Source organism: Chiloscyllium plagiosum, chromosome 14, assembly GCF_004010195.1.
Source record: "Chiloscyllium plagiosum isolate BGI_BamShark_2017 chromosome 14, ASM401019v2, whole genome shotgun sequence".
NCBI lineage: Eukaryota > Metazoa > Chordata > Chondrichthyes > Orectolobiformes > Hemiscylliidae > Chiloscyllium > Chiloscyllium plagiosum.
The window spans coordinates 9,221,117-9,239,946 of NC_057723.1; the positions used below are offsets into that span (position 1 = coordinate 9,221,117).

Below are 18,830 nucleotides of genomic sequence, written 5' to 3' on the forward strand. Positions count from 1 at the left end.
TAAGATTTGCTTTCCCAAAATGCAGCACCTCGCATTTATCTGAATTAAACTCCATCTGCCACTTCTCAGCCCATTGGCCCATCTGGTCCAGATCCTGTTGTAATCTGAGGTAACCCTCTTCGCTGTCCACTACACCTCCAATTTTGGTGTCATCTGCAAACTTACTAACTGTACCTCTTATGCTCGTATCCAAATCATTTATGTAAATGACAAAATGTAGAGGACCCAGCACTGATTCTTGTGGCACTCCACTGGTCACAGGCCTCTGTCTGAAAAACAACCCTCCACCACCCACCACCCTCTGTCTTCTACCTTTGAGCCAGTTCTGTATCCAAATAGCTAGTTCTCCCTGTATGCCATGAGATCTAAGCTTGCTAATCAGTCTCCCATGGGGAACCTTGTCGAACGCCTTACTGAAGTCCTTATAGATCACATCTACAGCTCTGCCCTCATCAATCCTCTTTGTTACTTCTTCAAAAAACTCAATCAAGTTTGGGAGACATGATTTCCCATGCAAAAAGTCATGTTGACTATCCTTAATCAGTCCTTACCTTTCCAAATACATGTACATCCTGTCCCTCAGGATTCCCTCCTACAACTTGCCTACAACTGAGGTCAGGCTCACCGGTCCATAGTTCCCTGGGTTGTCTTTTACCGCCCTTCTTAAACAGTGGCATCACGTTTGCCAACTTCCAGTCTTCCAGCACCTCATCTGTGACTATCGATGATACAAATATCTCAGCAAGATGCCCAGCAACCACTTCTCTAGCTTCCCACAGAGTTCTTGGGTACACCTGATCAGGTCCTGGGGATTTATCTATCTTTTAACCATTTCAAGACATCCAGCACTTCCTCCTCTGTAATCTGGACATTTTGCAAGACATCTAATTGCATCTGGACATCTATTTTCCTACAGTCTATATCTTCCATATCCTTTTCCACAATAAATACTGATGCAAAATACTCATTTAGTATCTTCCCCCATTTTGGGCTTGCAATATGTTATGAGTTTTCCTAAGATGTCAATGTCCTGTGTTTGAGCAATTGCATTCATATTTTTACTGTTTTAACTTTGATTTGTGTAAATCTTTATAATATTCTAATAAATCACTTTGCTCGCAGTGACTTAAAGGTACAGCTTGGAAATTACTTTTACGCTATTCAAGATGGTGACAGAGAACACTTTAAATGAAGAGTCGTCAAAATCTGGAATTTATCTGATGTAAAACGTTGTGGAGTGCTGGGGAGTGAGTCAATTGAAAAGTAAAAACAGATAAATGAGGTATCTTGTGCAAAGGTGTTAAATGTTGAAATTCAGATCAGCCATGGTCAAATTGAACAGTTGAACAGGCTTGGCATTGGTGTACATCTGTACATGTATTTGTGAGCTATTCTTCCTATTTAGACTCGTTCTGAATGAATTCCCAGTTAAAATGTCATGCCTAATTTCACTCTGTGTGGTTATGGTTTTTCCCAATTAATCAATCTTTATTTGCAGATGAAACCAAACTCAAACTTTGGAACATCACTGTCAGTAAGAATGTACTGCAGCTGCCAAGCATCTTCCATCATCTCCCACATCTGCTGGCGAGAGAAGACAGTTTCCAGCCATCTGTCTACCTGGGACAGAGGAGAACTGGAGGTGAGAGAGAAATCAGTTGATGCAAAAACATTTAGTGGTTTTTAAGGTCGAAGCTTTGAACTTTTAATGTCTGCCTCCCCCCCCCCCCCCCCCCCCACCCCAGCCTAATTACCAGTTGGACTCAAATTAAAACTACATCAGATATTCAAAATTCTGCCACCCCATATGCTATCTAGCACTTCCATTCTCCTGTCAAATGTTTGTTGGCTTCTGGTTTGGGAATGTCTCAGATATGAAATTCCCATTATTGTTTTCAAGCCTGTTGAACCTTTGTATCTTTTTATAGCCTCCATCAACCTGACAATCTTCCAAGGCCTTTACGCCACTCTTATTCTGAACTCTTACACTTCTCTAATTTTAATGACTCCATTATTGGTGGTCTTAACAGCTGCTCCAGCTCGAAGCTAGAGTTTCAACCTTTAAACCACTCTGCCTACCTTTTCTCAAGACATTCAATCGAATATACATTTTGAACTAAGCTTGTTGTAGTGCAATGCCAAATTTTATTTGATAATGCTCCTGTGAAACACTTTGATAAATTCTGTCACGTTAAAGATGCAAAATACAGCTATGCTCCTGAATGTACATATATAGACCATGATCAGGATGATGGATGTATAAGTTACAAATGTTTCTATCAATTATTATCTTGTCCTCCTCTTGCTGCCTTTCTCTCCTCAAAAAATTTTTGATCCTCCTGATTTGTTTCTTGTTCCCAACTTTGCACTTACCCAAAAAATGTCCTCCGAACTTCACAAGTAACTGTGACTGTGCTTTGCTGTAACAATTGAAAAATAGTTTCTATTGTATAAATAGCAAGGAATTCACGCCCACTTTCTTTGGAATGACTCTCATGTATTCCTTTTTGTATTCTTTCAGTGGCGTACTCGGATTGTTGGTAGAAACATAGGAACCATGAGCAGAAGTAGGCCTTTGATCTCTATCTCATTGCCATATTCCTGCTTTCTCCCCTTACCCCTTATGCCTCTAAAATCTAAAAATACATCCATCCCTTTCTTGAATATGTTCAGTGACTTGGCCTCCATAGTCTTCTGTGGTAGAGAATTTCACAAGTTAACTATCCTTTTGAGTGTAGAAATGTTTCCTCATCTCACTTGTAAGTGTTGATCCTGTGCCCTAAGACTCTGTCCCTTGATTGTAGACCCCCCTAGCCAGGGGAAAAGTCCTCTCTGCATATACTCTGTAAAGCTATGTTAGAATTTTACACATTTCAATGAAATCCCCACTCAACCTTCTAACCTCTAATGAATACAAACCTAGTTGAACCATTGTCTCCTTATTCGGCAATCTGCCAACTCCAGTATCAGCCTCGTGGACCTTTGCTGCGCTCTTTTTAGGAAAGGATATACTTGCCATAAATCAAATGCAACCAGTGATGGCCTTGTGGTATTATCACAAGACTACTTAATCCAGAGACCCAAGTAATGTTCTGGGGCCAAAAACAGAAATTGCTGGAGAAATTCAGCAAGTCTGGTAGCATCTGGGGAGGGAGAAACAGAGTTAATGTTTTGAGTTCATTGACCCTTCCGAGTATCTCAGAGAAATCCTCTGAAGAAGGGTTACTGAACTTGAAAAATTAACTCTGTTTCTCTCTCCAAATACTGACAGATCTGCTGAATTTCTCCCAGTATTTTCTATTTGTGTGATTTTGATCTCCAGTATCTGTAGTTCCTTTTTTGTTGTAATGTTCTCGGGAACTGGGTTTGAATCCTATCATGGCAGGTGGGGGAATTTGAATTTGAATTTAATAAAAATCTGGAATTAAGAGTTTAATGGTGACCATGCAATCATTTTGTTTGTCAGAAAACTACCTGGTTCACTAATATCCTTTTAAAGAAGGATACTGCCATCCTTGCTTCATCTGTCCTACATGTGACTCCAGACCCACAGCAATGTAGTTGACCCTTAACCACTTTATGGGCAATTAGGAATGGCTAATAAATGCTGGCCTGGCAGTGATGCTCACAACCCATGAATAAAATAAGAAAATCTCCAGGTGTGGTCTCACCAAGGCTCTATATACTGCAATAAGACATCCCTACTTCTGAACTGAAATCCTTCTGCAGTGAAAACTAATATAACATTTGCCTTCCTAATTGCTGAATCTGCATTTTATTTACTTTCAATTACTTTCATTGGCTAGTGTGCAAGGACACCCACATCCCTTTGTTCACCTGTACTTCCTGATATGTCACACTTAAATAATGCTCTTCTATTTTTCACACCAAAGTGCATAACTTCAAATTTAACCATATTGTACCACATCTGCCCACTTGTTCAACTCATCTCAATCACCTTAAATCCTCTTTCCCTCCTCACGACTCTTGATCTTACCAAGGTTTGAGTCGTTAGCAAACTTACAGATATCATAGGGTTCCCTCATCCAGGTCATTTTTTTTCATGCTGTGAATTGCTGGGTTACAATTATTGATGTGTAAAGTCTGCTTTGTGTTACTGACGCAACCTTCATCAATTTTCTATTCTTGGCTTTTTTTTTGGTCCACAGTTTCAGTTGTAATGGGAGTTCCAACTGTAAAGCGGGAGGTGCACAGTTACCTGATTGACACCTTGAACTCCCTCATTTATGAATTGTCCCCAGAGGAAAAGCAAGACTGTGTGATTGTTGTACTCATTGCAGAGGTAAGTGAAAATGCATATCTGAATTTATACTCCGGTTTTATGATTTTGCTCTTTTCTCCTGCACTTCCCAGGCACACAAAAAAAAGGGCCCCTCCATTCATTTCATTGCATCTTGTTTTGAAGTTCCTCATTAGGTTACCAAGCAACTTTTCAAGATTTTGTTTAGTCAAATTGGCTTATTTTGATTTTTAATCCAGTTAAATGATCTACTTTGTTATAGGTTAAATATTTACATTTAGACCAAGCCTCATTGTGCTGCTGCATGACTGTGTGGTTTCTGTCTCTTAATGCTCGCTAACATTGGTTCACTCCCAGCATCACCCTTTTGACTCTCATTTTTCATCATTTGTGGGAGCTTGTTTTTTGAGATGCTGCTGCATTTCCTACACAATCGCAATAACTGTACTTTACTGGTTGTAAAGTGTGATAAGATGTCCTAGGATTGTGAAATTTATTATTGAAATACATGTTGTTTTTATGAAGTTTGCCAAGAGTTCAGAAAAGACCATAAGTGCAAATCAAATTAACAGTTTGTAGCTGATTATTCCATTTATCTGCCCTCCTCTTATTTCTTCCTCCTCCAAATCACTGTAACAAACTGGTTCATGTGTGATTTGGAGACTTTCGACTCCAGTGCCCTTTGTGGATGTGTGTTGAAGACAGATTTGACACTTCTGTTCAAATTGCTTGGTAGCTGTCGTGCCTCAGTATGATAATTCTATTAAATCCTGAAATTGTTTTCTGCTTCAGTGGTTCAACAGCATGTAAGCCTGTTCAACTTGTGGATTAAGTCAACTAAGCAAGGAAGGGCTTTCACCTTGGAAGATCCTTGAAGATTACCTACAGTCACTGGAATTAATGTGTTGTCATGCCAAAGTGGAAACAAATTTTGATTGGCAAATATTAAATGTGGATCAGATTTCACAGTTGCTTTTACAATAGAGATGGAAAAAGCAACATTTTAACTGCAATATGAATCATAAATGCAATGACAGTCTGTAAAAGATCAAAAGACCCTTTGACAGTGCGTCTTTTTAAATCAAATAAATTATTGTTTTTGAGATCTGGCTAAAGTGGTTAATGCTTAAACAGAAATCTGAATACCCAGTCATTTAACTAGTAAAACTATACCACGAGATTTAATGTTTTTAAGCAAAGCAAAGAATTATTGTCACTAGTACTAATGAAACAAAGTAAATAGGAATAAGTTGATGCCATAGCATTGGCATTCGCTTCCCCTAAAAATTCTCTGGTATGTAACAATATCTTAACTGAGAACAAAAAATGCTGGAAATCACAGCGGGTCAGGCAGCCTCTGTGGAAGAGAGCAAGCTAACATTTTGAGTCTAGGTGACTCTTCATCAGAGGGCTGATGGCAAAAACATTGGTTTTAAGGTACACTGGGGTAAAAAGATTATGGGGTTGGACAGCATGGATTCCAGTGAGTGAGAAATTTCCTACAATTTCCTTCTGTTTTTGAAGTCAGTGTAATAGAAAATGGGGTAAAGTGCAAGATTGGCAGTCGCAAATTAGCAGTCTGTTTTGTGCTGCTGCCAAGGACTGATTTGTAGGACAGTAGAATCATTTGGGAGTGAGAAAGGGGGCCATTCAGCCCATTAAGTCTGTGGTAACCTTCCAAAGAGCTTCCCACCCAGACCCCCTCCACCAGCACTCTCCACCCTATCCCCATGAGCCCAGCATTTATAATGGCTAAGCCACTTAGTCTGCACATCCCTGGACACTACAGAGCAATTTAGCATGGCCAATCGACCTAACCTGCACACCATTTGGATGTTGGGAAGAAACTGTAGCTTCTGGCAGAAATCCACACAGCCATAGGGAGGACATGCAGACTCCACACAGTCACCCAAGGCTGGAATTGTACTATGGTCCTGGGTGCTGAGTGAAGCTGTGATACTAAACATTGAGTCACCATGCCACCCAAAGATAGCAGTCTTGTTACCACCAAATGAGAAAACAAAATTTGAATTAAAATTTTTCAAAAGTGACGAGTTCATTTGGATCCAGATTGCAGAGTCTTGGTGAAAGGGGCACGTGGGAGAATGAAAATTGTGGCAAATGCTGCTTTTGTTAGATGAAGGCCATGTTTTAATCGGTGACTTTTGTTAGTTATTGTCACTTGCTTAAAGTTCACACACAACCATAAGCACAACTCTGTAGGGTTACAGTCATTAGCAGAATTATTGGGTTGCTGCCTTCCTTAGAATCCTACAATCAACCTTTTGTACAGTTCAACTATTGTTTGCACAGAGGCATTTGCTATTGCAACAGAAATCAGTGAGTTGTGGTGGAGTCTGGAGATGCTTAAAGAAGTATCGAGAGAAGTAGTTGCAAAATAAAGCTTTGGTCCTAAAGTTGACTGTTAGTTTCAAAACATTTACAGCATCAAATGCAAAAATAATTGAGATTTGGGCAGTGACTAGACTTTGTCGGGCGTCTGTGTGTATATATAAAATGTTTCCTGTTGTGAAAATCAGGCAATTAAGCAAGCTAGTGTTACTGAGGAGGACTAGAAAAAGTGTGAGGATTGGTGGTACATTAGACTCATCACTCTGCACAGGACTATCTCCTAGGGGCCTGAGAAGCAGGTTTCAGAGTTTGGTAAGATGGTTTTGGGGACAGAGGATTTGATTTGAACGCAGTCTTTGGGTTTATGGGCAATGGAAATGATACTTCTAAGGCAAGAATATGCAGAAATACCTGAGGAGGAAACCCTTAGATCTTGTAGAAATTTGAATGATTTCAAGGGCCGAATCTGGCAGTATCAGGGGTTTGTGGGATCCAGAATTTTGGAGGGGGAATCAGAGTTTTTGCTGTTTCATGTGAAAGGGGCTGGTGTTAGGATCTGTGATAGTGGTAGTGGTATAAGGCCAATTCCAGACTGAAATGTATCTTTTTGTAAGGTGGTCTCTCACTGAAACATAAGCACACAAGATTACAGACTTGATTTTAACAATAAAACTGAAGTTTATTACACAAAAGAAAAGATAAAATAGAACAAACTAGTCTACTTGTATCTAACACAATTAGAAGGTTTTAAAACATTCAGATAAAAATTCAATCCCATCTAACACAATATTACAGTACTTAAACACATGAGATTTTGCTTTCTATCACACCTCTAAGTTTAATTTAACTTTTTTTTTCAGCTTATTGTCCTGACAGTTTGATAACCTTATCTATGATTAGTCACACAACTGAGCTTAGACTTTCTAAATTTCAAATAATCCCTTTAGGGTTCTAATCAAATACTTCTGGTCTCGAACTTCCAAGCTAAAATCCTTACACTGAAGTAACCTATTTCCTAACCGTTCTGAACTGTTTTCTTTCTTCTCCTTTCTTCAGGAAAACCTGTTTCACCCATTTTAACTTCCAGGACCTCTTCAAAATGAAAACCAAAAGCCTTCTCAGCCATGAGTTTTTCCTCTAGGTTAAAAAAAACTAATTCCCAATCCTCCTTGCAGAAAGCAATCTTAACACTCCTCAGTTTTAACTCTTGCTACAACACAGCATTGAATCCTTCTGTTAATTAAAACAGACACCCAGAGAAGCTCACCTTGCCTCGTAATCTGTTAAAATGAGTGTCAGAGAACTCCCAAATTCCACTGTCTAAAGAAACTAATATAAATTTATACTTTAACTCCTAAAAGTGAACGTTAAACCACAGCTATTCACAATTCTAAGCCCCACCCTTCCTTCTCTTAACTGCTTATTATCTGCCTCCAACACTTACTAAAATTACACCAACTTAATTTCAGAACCATACATCGGCTGTCACCTTTGGTTTCTGTCTTCTTTCAGCTGAAGATCTCCCTGGGTCGTCGTCTTTCTTTTACTGCAAATATATTTCATACGAAAAGGTACCTTTTGATAGAGTTTTTCAAATGGCAGTTGCTGCCTGGCTTTCAAACTGCCTGCCTTCTTTATACCCCCAATGTCGGCTTGTCTCATTGGTTCCATGTTGGCAAAAGAATAAATTGAAATGCAATTGAGTTTTAGTATCCTGGGGCATAATTTAAGCTGATTAAATTTGAATTGCCGTCAAAAAGCAACCAACTCAGGTGTCTATTTCATAGCCAAACATTGCATATTTTCAAATTTCCAGTATACTCTGGGACTGCTAGTTAGTCATATGTCAGGTGTTTGTAAGCTCTCAGTGCAAAATAGCATTCACTCTCCCTTAAAGGTACAATACATGCCTTCAACTTCATAGCACTCTGTTCAATGTAAGCAAGTTCCCATTATCATCCAAGGAGCTTTCCACTCTTATACTTTTACTTTTATAAAATCATAAAGACAGAAATACTGAGAAGTTAAATCATTAAACCCCCCACACACAGACCAACCAAGTGCAACTATTTCTGAAATAACTGACATGATATTATGTATAAATCTCACACCTTGCAACATATTAGGAGGAAGTTCGCAGGGAAAAACTTCACCTCTTTTGCAGGTAATTGGCTGTCCAGCCCATTGACCTCTTGTGCACTTGATTTCTACTCCTTCTTCACAACTATTTTCCTTTTTCATTCTTGTCTGTGATTCTTTACTCTGAAATATTTAAATGTGAAGTTGCTGTACTGTACTTGATTTGCTAATGTACATACAGCTCCCTGATTACTATCCATATAAATAATCGACTCTGTGTCCATTTTCTGATTATCTGGCTGTAAGCCAGCAGTTACAAATTTGAAATCTCTTCCTTTCGATGCACAACTAATGTGTTAGCTGATTTGTAGTCTCTTTAACCAGAGGATATTTCCATGAACAAATGTTTGCTCAGTGGTTAAGGCACATTTGTTTATATAGTTTACAATTGTTTCAACATAAAATCAATCCCTTGGGCCTCAAAACATGACCAAATTTTCTAAGAAATAAACCTGACCTAAAAATAGATCCACTCTCCATTAAGCAATCTTTAATTCCTTTCTCTAACTACAAGTAAAGTTGCCAGGATCTCTCATGCTGCAGTTACAAGGATATGTCTGTCTGTGCGGAATTTATAGCAGAATTTAAATATCATCACCCACCCTGTTTGAAAGCCCTTTTGAAGGAATGTGTGTGTGCATGTGCATATGTGTGAGCGAGCAAAGAGAGAGAGAGAGAGAGAGACCCCCATACCCACCAATGTTTATCGTTTGGCTTTGATCCCACTTTAATCCTGGGCATCTGGTGGGTGCATTGCTGCCACCGATCCTACTGAGGGAGAGCAGGACTGTTATGGCATGTGACAAATAGATACACACTCTGCCTTGGAGCAATGGAGTCATTCAGATGTGTTTTTGTAATGGACAGCAGCATCAGTAAGCACAGAACCCACATGTATAAGTCTGTGATATTATAGCAATGAAAATAATTTATGTTAGTAGCTTTGTGATGAACATTCATATTATTATGATATGGCAACTTGCATTCTAAAGTAGACAGAGTGATGTGTAAATTTGTTTAATTTATATTTCTAGTTGTGTGGGGTAAGAGGGGTAGGATATGGTTTTAGTTTCATTTTTTTTAAAGTTCCATTTGTGGTGAAGAGCTGTACAGAAATTTGTTTACATGCTTTTAAAATCCCATGGTCTCAAAATTGTGCTATAAGGTTCTTCATTTTCACACAATAGGGAGGCCTTTCCTTTAATGCTATCCAAAAGGTGGCATCGTGAACCCTCCGCTTCTCATTCAAAACAATAGTACTAACCACTGCACCAGAGCTGACACTTATAAATGTTTGGCCACTTCTGGGCCTTGATTGGGCAAAGTGCTAATGTTAAAAATTGGACTTTGACCATTCCCTTGTAGAAAGGGGCCAGAATGCAGGAGCATTTAGTAAGGGTCATCAAAATTTGAGTCAGCTGAATTAGACCACTGTGTGACCATCCTGACCAGATCACCAGGCATAGTTTCATTCTGAAGCATTTCTCCTTTATTCTCTTTAAGTCTGATAAATTCACCCTGAGATGCAGTGTGCAGGATTCCAGATGGGACCTGACTAGAGCTTTATATAATTTTTCCACAGCAGATTATGTTGAGTATTAATTCTTGGTCGATTCTGCAATTTCAGTGAGCAAAATCATGGGTTTTATGAGGGACAATTTTCTGTGCATTTAATTTAAACAGGACTTTGTTTTTCATCCTATTGGCTTGAAAATTGTTTCACTGGTGTAACAGACTTGGTTCACTTTCTGACAATTGGTGCCTCAAGATCATCTTCAAACAAAGGTCAATTTGAGAAACAGTATATTTAAAAAAAAACAAAATTAGTAAATCCATGATTTGTCAGAGTTTGTTGGTACAGGCAACTAATGTGTGATAGTAAATACTGCCTTTCAGTCTTTGTTAATGTGGGAAGCTGATTGCTAATGCTGAAATACAACTCAGGGGTGGGCAGCTGTAAATCTGAAAAGGAACACACTTTCAATGAGTTTTATGTTTTCAGTGTTAACAAACATATACTGATTGAATGTCGATGAGAGTAATTTTGTGGATTAGTGATTTGCAAGCTTCAGTCTTACTTGCATCTGCTTTATAGAAGGAGACTTTTGTCTGTGAACACTAATACACTGCAAGAAAACAATTCAACATATGGACATTTTTCAATCTGTTTATCTTACTTTATTTGGGTTACCAATTGTTTTTAAACTCAAATAATCAAAAAGGTGTAGGAATGAAAACAGAAAATACTGGAAGAGCTCAGAGGTCTTGCAATATCTGTGGAAGAAGAAACAGTTAACGTTTCATTATGGCTCTCAGTCAGAACTAGAAATTTTGTGAGGAGTGAGTGGAACAGATGGAGAGGGTGCCCAGAACAAAAGACTAAGGAAGTGGCAATGACGTAAAATGATAGGTGAGAATAGGGGTCCACTCTACTGAGACTATTTACACCTATTTTACATCTCAATCCTTCCTTTATCACCCTTAGCACTGCCTTTGTCTTTTGCTCTGGGCGCTTTTGCAATCTGGTTAAAAAAAGGACTACAGATGCTGGAAACCAGAGTCGAGATTAGAGTGGTGCTGGAAAAGCACAGGTCAGGCAGCATCTAAGGTGCAGGAAAATCAATCTGTTCCACTTGCTCTTCCTCCCCCTCATCACCAGCATACAAATCTACATTTCCCAGCCTCTTACAGTTCTGAAGAGTTATATCAGACTCGAAACATTAACTGTTTTTCTCTCCCTGGGGAATGGGGGTTCAGGTTGCTTCAGGGTCAGACGGTTTTATCAAAATAGGAGGCTGCACTGAGATAGGAACGAGTGATGGAAGTGTAGTCTATAGGGGATTGGGGGACTTGGGGATTAAAGTTTGGAAAAGTGGGGGTTCCCATTCACTGCTCAGGGTGATGTACCCTCTGTACTGCCTCCACTATATCCTCCTAGTCTAAAATGTGGGTGCTATTCTCCCGGGGTCCCACAGTAACAAAAGCCCTTCTCGATCAACAGTTATGATTTCAATTGGTCAATCTTTCTATGGCAGTTTGAGTGAACATCAGAGTGGGCTTATTTATTTTTAACTGGCTTGGTTCCAGGATCCCGCTCATCCCTTGCAGATCTTTACACTGTTCTTCAAGCTCAGCCATGTTTCTCTGGTCAGCGCTGTTTCCTGATCTGCTGTTTCTACTTAAACTGGGCCTGAAACTGTCCCGTATTTTGGCTGCAGTGCTGCTATTTCTGGAGCTTTAAATGGCTTCTTTCTAATTCTAACATAGCACCCTTTAAATTCTCATTAAGTCTGAGGATCTCTGTCTCCCTCTTTCCCCCCCCAAAGTCTTCTCGATTTATTGTTTGGCACTAACTTTCTCCTCTTTCGCTGTATGTTTCTTTAACTTTAAGATCTCCGTGGAACTGTTTCATACAACTAGCTATGGCTGTAACTACTTTAGGAGTATGCTTCCCTGAACAATGATGCAATTTCTCCGAGCAATTGTGGCCCTTGGATTGTGGACACAGTGCCAGTTTATAACAAAAGTTTGCCCACTCGGGCCACTTCTTAGTTAAGTATTTCAGTAGAGTTTCCTCACAATTTGTACCACTGGCCATAGCATGTACTTTATCTTCCCCTTTAAGGCTTATGTCTCTATCTACAGTTTGTATATTTTAAGACATAAGCACCTACTTCTGCCCAATTTCTGGTTGATTACTCTTCCTTTTTGGTGGGGTCAGATTTATCAGAGTATCCTTTCAGACACATCTTAATGAGGCCCACCAATGTTATAAAGTGGATAAAGGTACCCTGACTTAACAATAACCACTTTGCAGTAACCCTTTATAGATCTGTGGTACGTGTGAGAGCAATATCACAGGAAACTTAAATTCAGATGAAAATTCTCCACTATTTTGGTCTGTGCTTTTCTTTAAATAACAGACCAAAGAATTTGTAGTCATTCCATATGTAACATGTGTATAATAAAAATTATACAATAGATAACCCAATTATTGAGACCTTAATTTTAAAACGTATTGAAGTAATTTTTGGTTTGCTGCTGTGAATTGAGAGTTGAGAGCTAAAGGTGACCTTTGGACTCTGAGCCAGTTTTTTAAAAAAAATTAAACAAGTTGATAGTTGTTAATTAACCCATGCCTGGAAGTTAATTTCAAGTTGATTCTTGTTCAAATAATGCTGTATAGATGTTTCCATTCAGGGAGGCATCATGCTCAAACAGATGGTGTACATTAACTTGGGACTTCATAGGGAGACAATCCTAGCCAGTCTAAAAAGAGAAACTCTGTTTAGTTGTGTTTAAGCCAAAAGGATTTTGGCTATCACTGCGATAGGATGGAGGTTTAATTGCTCCCTGGTTGTTGCCTCATTATCAATTTATTGAAAATTCCAAAGATAGAGTCTCAGTTATAAGAATTAATTGAATATTCCTTGGAGCCTACTGGAAGCTATCTGCATTCATTGGGTGTCTTCAGAAACCAAGCAAGATATAATCCCATATACCAGTGATGTTATGGATCATGGAGTTTGCTTAAATAACCTGGCTAGTTACATTATTTTTCTCCTTTTCATTTATCCCATAACTGAAGCCGTTCGACTGCCCATCTGTGAGAATGCAGGTTAAACTCGAAGATTGATTTTAAATCATAGACATTAATTAGTTTGCCTTGTGATTTAACTTGTTCTGCAAGAGCTACTGTATTGATAAATCGTTAAATCTTTTTTGTTTATGCTAGAAACCTGGTGTCTGATATCAATTATTCAATAAGTCTGGTACTGGTTATTCAAAATGTCTGGTTAGGAATCATCGTTGGGATTAATTTTGAAGAGCATGCAAGTTTTAATTTATTGTGGTGTGAATTCGGGAATAGGAAGGCTGATTTGATTTGGCCGTCTATCTCTGTCATAATATAATGTTATAATACATTGTAACCAGAATAACAGCATGCACATTTGACAACAGATGGAGGATTGTTCGGCTTAATTTTTAGAGATCAGGAAGCATTTGTACTGAAGTTTCTTATAAATTATTAAATACTAAAGGATTAAATTTTGGAGTTGAATTCAAGGAGGCGGGACATTAAATGGACGGTAGAGTCCATGATAATGTAGTGTGTCGTTGTTGGACAAATAGGCTTTTCTCATTCCATATTTCTAATGCCCTAATCTGAAGGGAAAAATCCAAAAATAACTGGTTGAAATCAAGAAATTAAATGATCAGGAAGTATGACTGAGGTGAAAATTGCCTGTACTGATACAAGAAGGAAACCAACTGAAAGAATGTTGTAGTCTCATTGGGTTAATTTTAAGACCAAGAGATGAACAACATTTCAGGGAAGAGATAATGTTGACTTTGAGTCATGTTGTAGGTAATAGATCTGGCCTGGCATTTATCATTGCTAAGCATGTTGTTATCTTATGATTGAAATAATTTGTAATTCTGCAAAGTTCATTGTAAAATCTAAGCTAAGAAAGGTTAGTTCTTGTGCTGCACCTGATGGAAGGATGTCAAGGATATGTCGTGTTATAGGCAATTAAAATAGATAGATACAGAAAACAATCAAAAAGGTTAATTGAATACCTAGTGGAGTTGAGGGAAAATCTCTACAGGGATAAAATACAAGGAGGTAAAAGTCAAGCTTCAGAGTGTTTCAGTGCAGAGAAATCTGGGTGACTTGATGCAGGAATCACAGAAATCTAGTATGCAAGTACAGCAGGCAATAAGGTGGCAAATGGGATTTTAGCATTTATTTCTCTAGGAATAGAATGTACAAGTAGGAGAGTGTTGATAACTGTAGAAGTGAGACTGCACCTGGAGTATTATGTAGAGTTTTGATCATCTTGCTTGAGGGGATGTAGTTGCATTGGAAGCAGTTCAGAGGAGATTCAGTCAATTGATTCCAGCAATGAGGGATTTGTCTTAAGAAATTAATTTGAATAGATTAGGCCCAAACTTGAGAGAATGAGAAGATATAGAATCGAGGTAAACAAGATGCTAAACGGGAATTGACAATGTAGACATAAAGTGGATGCTCCCCCTTGTGGGGACATCTAGTTTTAAGACAAGGGGTAGTATATTTTAAAACAGATTAAGAGGTAGTACTTCTCCAAAGAACATGTAAACAGGAGAATGTCATTCAGCCCCTTGCCTGTTTTGCCATTCAATGAGATTGTGGCTGATCTGTGGCCTAACTTAATACACTTGCTTTTGGCCAATTTACTTTAATACCTTGCTTAACAAAAAAAATTATCTACCTTGGATTTAAAATTAACAGTAGGTCCAGCATCCACTGCTGTTTGTGGAAGTAACTACCCCCTTTTTATGTGTAGAAGTGCTTCCTAATATCTCTCCTGAATATTTTGGCCTAATTTTCAGACTATGCTCCTCAGGTTTAGAATGTCCAACCAGTGGAAATAGTTTATCTTTAAATACCCTGCTTTGTTACCTTAATTATCTTGAAGGCTTTGATCAGCTCACCCCTTATCCTTCCAGGTTCTGGAGAAAATGAGTCTAATTTGTTTAATCTCTCTTCGTAGCCTAACCATGAAGCTCAGGTGTCACTCTTGTAACCCTATGTTGTACTCCCTCTAAGGTCAATCTACTTTTCCTAAATGAGGCTACCCAGATCTGCTCATAGTACTCAGAGTGGAGTCTAACCAGGGTTTTTTTACAGCTGCAGCATCACTTCTGCATCATTATATTTCAGTCTTCTAGATATCAAGGTTAGCATTCCATTAGCTTGCTTGATTATTTTCTGTACCTGTACATGGCATTTTCAAGATCTATACACCTGAACCCCATATGTCTTGGGCCATCCTCTATATTTAACTTCATACCATCCAGAATGTATCTTGATCAGTTCTTTCTCAGTCCAAAATGAATAATCTCCCATTTCCGTACATTGAACTCCATCTGTCCCAGTTTTACCCATTCACTTAGTGTATCAATATCCCTCTGTAATTTTATGCTATCACCTGCACTATCTACAGTGCTGCCTAACTTTGTGTCATGATGTGCAGATGGCAGTGTTGGACTGGGTGAAGTGACAAAGGAGCAGTGCTCCAAAAGCTTGTGATTTCAAATAAACCTGTTGGACTATAACCTGGTGTCATGTGATTTCTGGCTTTGTATCATCAGCAAATTTGGATATATAGCTTTCTATGCATTATCCCAGTCATTTATAAATAATGAGAATAATTGAGGCTTGAAGACAGTTCATTGTGGAAAGGGTCATGTATGTATGGAATTCAGTACCCCAGAGTGTGGTGGATGCTGGGACACTGATTAGTTTTGAGAGATAGACAGCTAATGGATTGAAGGGTTATGGAAAGTGGGCATAAAAGTGAAGTTGAGGTTGATATGAGACCAATCATGGTTTTGTCGGTGATGCAGGCTTAAGAAGCTGAATTCCTTAGCTCCGCTCCTAATTCATGTGTTCTTATGGTCTAATACTATATCTGTGCCATGACCAGTCTGTCTTGAACCCAAACGCATAGTTTGGCATCAGATCACATAATAAAATAAATTCCATCAGCTGTACCGTCTTGCCAAATTGCTGACCTCCAATTCTGATCAATTGTGTACCCCTGATATTTACCACTTCACTATTGTGTTGACAGCTATATAAGTTCTAAAATCCCTTCCCTGAACCACTCTACCTTTCTAACACTCAAATACTCCTGAAAAGTTTTATCTTCATTCTGTGATCAAGTTTGATTTGCCTGTCCTAATATCTCCAAGTGTGGTTCTGCAGCAAATTTTATATGATAAACCTTCAGCATAGGCATTGGAATGCTTATTAGTATTAAGTTAATTATATATAAATCAAGTTGTTGCCATTGTTGTTCGATGTGGGGGAAGTAAAATGTTGATTAGTCACTTGAACTTGACTTCCAAGGCCGGGAACCAACATCCCACCACCTCTGTTTCCATGCTGAGCATCTCTATGACTCTGTCCTTATCTTGTGCTGCATTCCATCATATGCGCAACAGTATTTTGAAATAGAAAGCTAACTGATCAGACCACCCTTATTGTCATTGGGTGCTCCATGGAGGTGGGAGCTAGCTCAAGATCGTGATTCTTGAGTTTGCTGTTGTCTTGCAGAATGGAGCAGACCGGAAATCAGAAGGTTAGCTGCATCATGATTACCAAACAGTCAATGGCAAGCTACTTCATTCGCAATATTATATTCACAATAATTCGCAATATAGACTAACCTTTCTGTCGCAGCATGCTCAATGTGATAGAATCATTCTGGAGGGATCAGGTGTCTCATTGGTTAAGATTACGATTATTGAATGCAGTTTCTATTTTGCTGTCAAATTAAGCTTTAGAAACTAGTCACTCCTGTCCTTCTGACCAATTACAGTTTAGTGGCTAGAGGTCTTTGTAAATGATTATGTAGAAAGCAAAGATATCTTGCACAGTATTTCAAACAAAATGTGATTAGGTTTTTTTCTTAACTGGTAATGCAAGATATTTCTGGGTCAAATAGTTATCACGTTCATTTGAATTCTAGTAAATTGCTGGGATAGTTTCAGATTAGTATAAATGCATCACTGATTTGTTATAGATTAAATGCTGTAAATTTAGAATTGAAATATGAAACCTGGAGCCTTGACTTCCAAATAAAATCCATTGGCCCTGTTCTGCCATTCAGAAAGAACTTTATTGCCATACACTTTAGTATTCAAATATCTGTCAATCTTCGACTTGAATGTACACATCAACTGTGCAACCACAGTCCTCTGGAATATTGAATTCCAAAGATTTGCAACCCTCTCTGGAATGGCAATATTTCTCCCCCTCTCAGTGCTAAACTCGCCAGAGTTTCAAAACCTTTAGTGCTTAACAGGGAAAAGCCGAAAGAGAAACTGTTTTCCTTATGTTGCACCAAAATGTTGGTTCATTCTTACTTTCTTCCTAATCGACGACTGAGGGGTCGGAAAGAGACAACAATATCCTTTTGAGTTGAGAACATGTGATGTGATGATGATTCCTGTGTGATAACAAAACAAGCTGAATCCGGCATTTCTGCTTTCTGTCAATGCTCAATCACTTACTTTGTTCTTGCATTTTTCTTTTGCAGACAGATTTACCATATGTAAATAGTGTTGCAGAAAATCTCAAAAGTTTGTAAGTAATTTTCATTTTTTAATCTGTGTATTGACACTTTAGAAATGATGGATTTTCTTGGATTCAAATAATTTTGCTGTACTATACCCCTTTCTGTTCGTATTTTTCAAAGTTAAAAGCAATATGTTGTTGTTAGCCTTTTATTGTTATTATGCTTAACTAGAAGTAGTTAAATAATTTAACGTTTGCATTTTAGTATCCAGGCTCCAAGAATGAATGGAAATATTGGGAGGAGATGAAACAGATTTCAGTTATAATAATCACCATCCTGCTTTACATCTAAAGTCAGTTTTCATAAATGAAAAAGGAAAACAGTCAGTTTGCCCTACATCTCTATTTCACCCCAATAGTGTACGAAACCTAGAATTAATTTTATTGACATGAGATTTGCTGCAGTTAATTCTGATGCTTTGATGAAAGACTGTTAATGGTTCAGTGGCAAAGTCACTTGCACAGGGGACGAGGGAATGGATTGAAGGATGTGGTGAGAAGTGTACATCATCTACAGTAATTAGGGCTTGGTAACAATTTCTTGTCACCAGGAATACAAGAAAATTTTCTGATTTAGTATGTGTATGTACCTACAAGAGAAGGAGCAAAACTTGATCTACTCTTGGAAAATAAGGCAGGGCAGGTGACTGAGGTGTCAGTGGGGGAGCACTTTGGGGCCAGTGACCATAATTCTATTATTTTAAAATAGTAATGGAAAAGGATAGACAAGATCTAAAAGTTGATGTTCTAAACTAGAGAGAGGCCAATTTTGATGGTATTAGGCAAGAACTTTCGAAAGCTGTTTTGGGGGCAGATGTTCGCAGATAAAGCAAAGGTTGGAAAATGGGAACCCTTCAAAAATTAGATGACAAGAGCCCAGACATAGTATATTCCTGTTATAGTGAAAGGAAAGGCTGGTAGGTATAGGGAATGCTGGATGACTAAAGAAAT

The 18,830-nt window shown here is 38.4% G+C and overlaps 1 protein-coding gene across 2 annotated transcripts in view; it reads left to right on the forward strand.

Annotated features, from left to right (window-relative positions):
• Positions 1-18,830, forward strand: part of LOC122556463 (alpha-1,3-mannosyl-glycoprotein 4-beta-N-acetylglucosaminyltransferase B-like) — a 212,644-nt gene that overhangs the window by 142,412 nt on the left and 51,402 nt on the right. For both annotated transcript variants that reach the window (XM_043703124.1, XM_043703125.1), the window contains exons 3-5: positions 1,499-1,642; positions 4,170-4,303; positions 17,842-17,888. In XM_043703124.1, the coding sequence (XP_043559059.1) occupies positions 1,499-1,642; positions 4,170-4,303; positions 17,842-17,888 (325 nt within the window). The remainder of the gene's footprint in view (positions 1-1,498; positions 1,643-4,169; positions 4,304-17,841; positions 17,889-18,830) is intronic.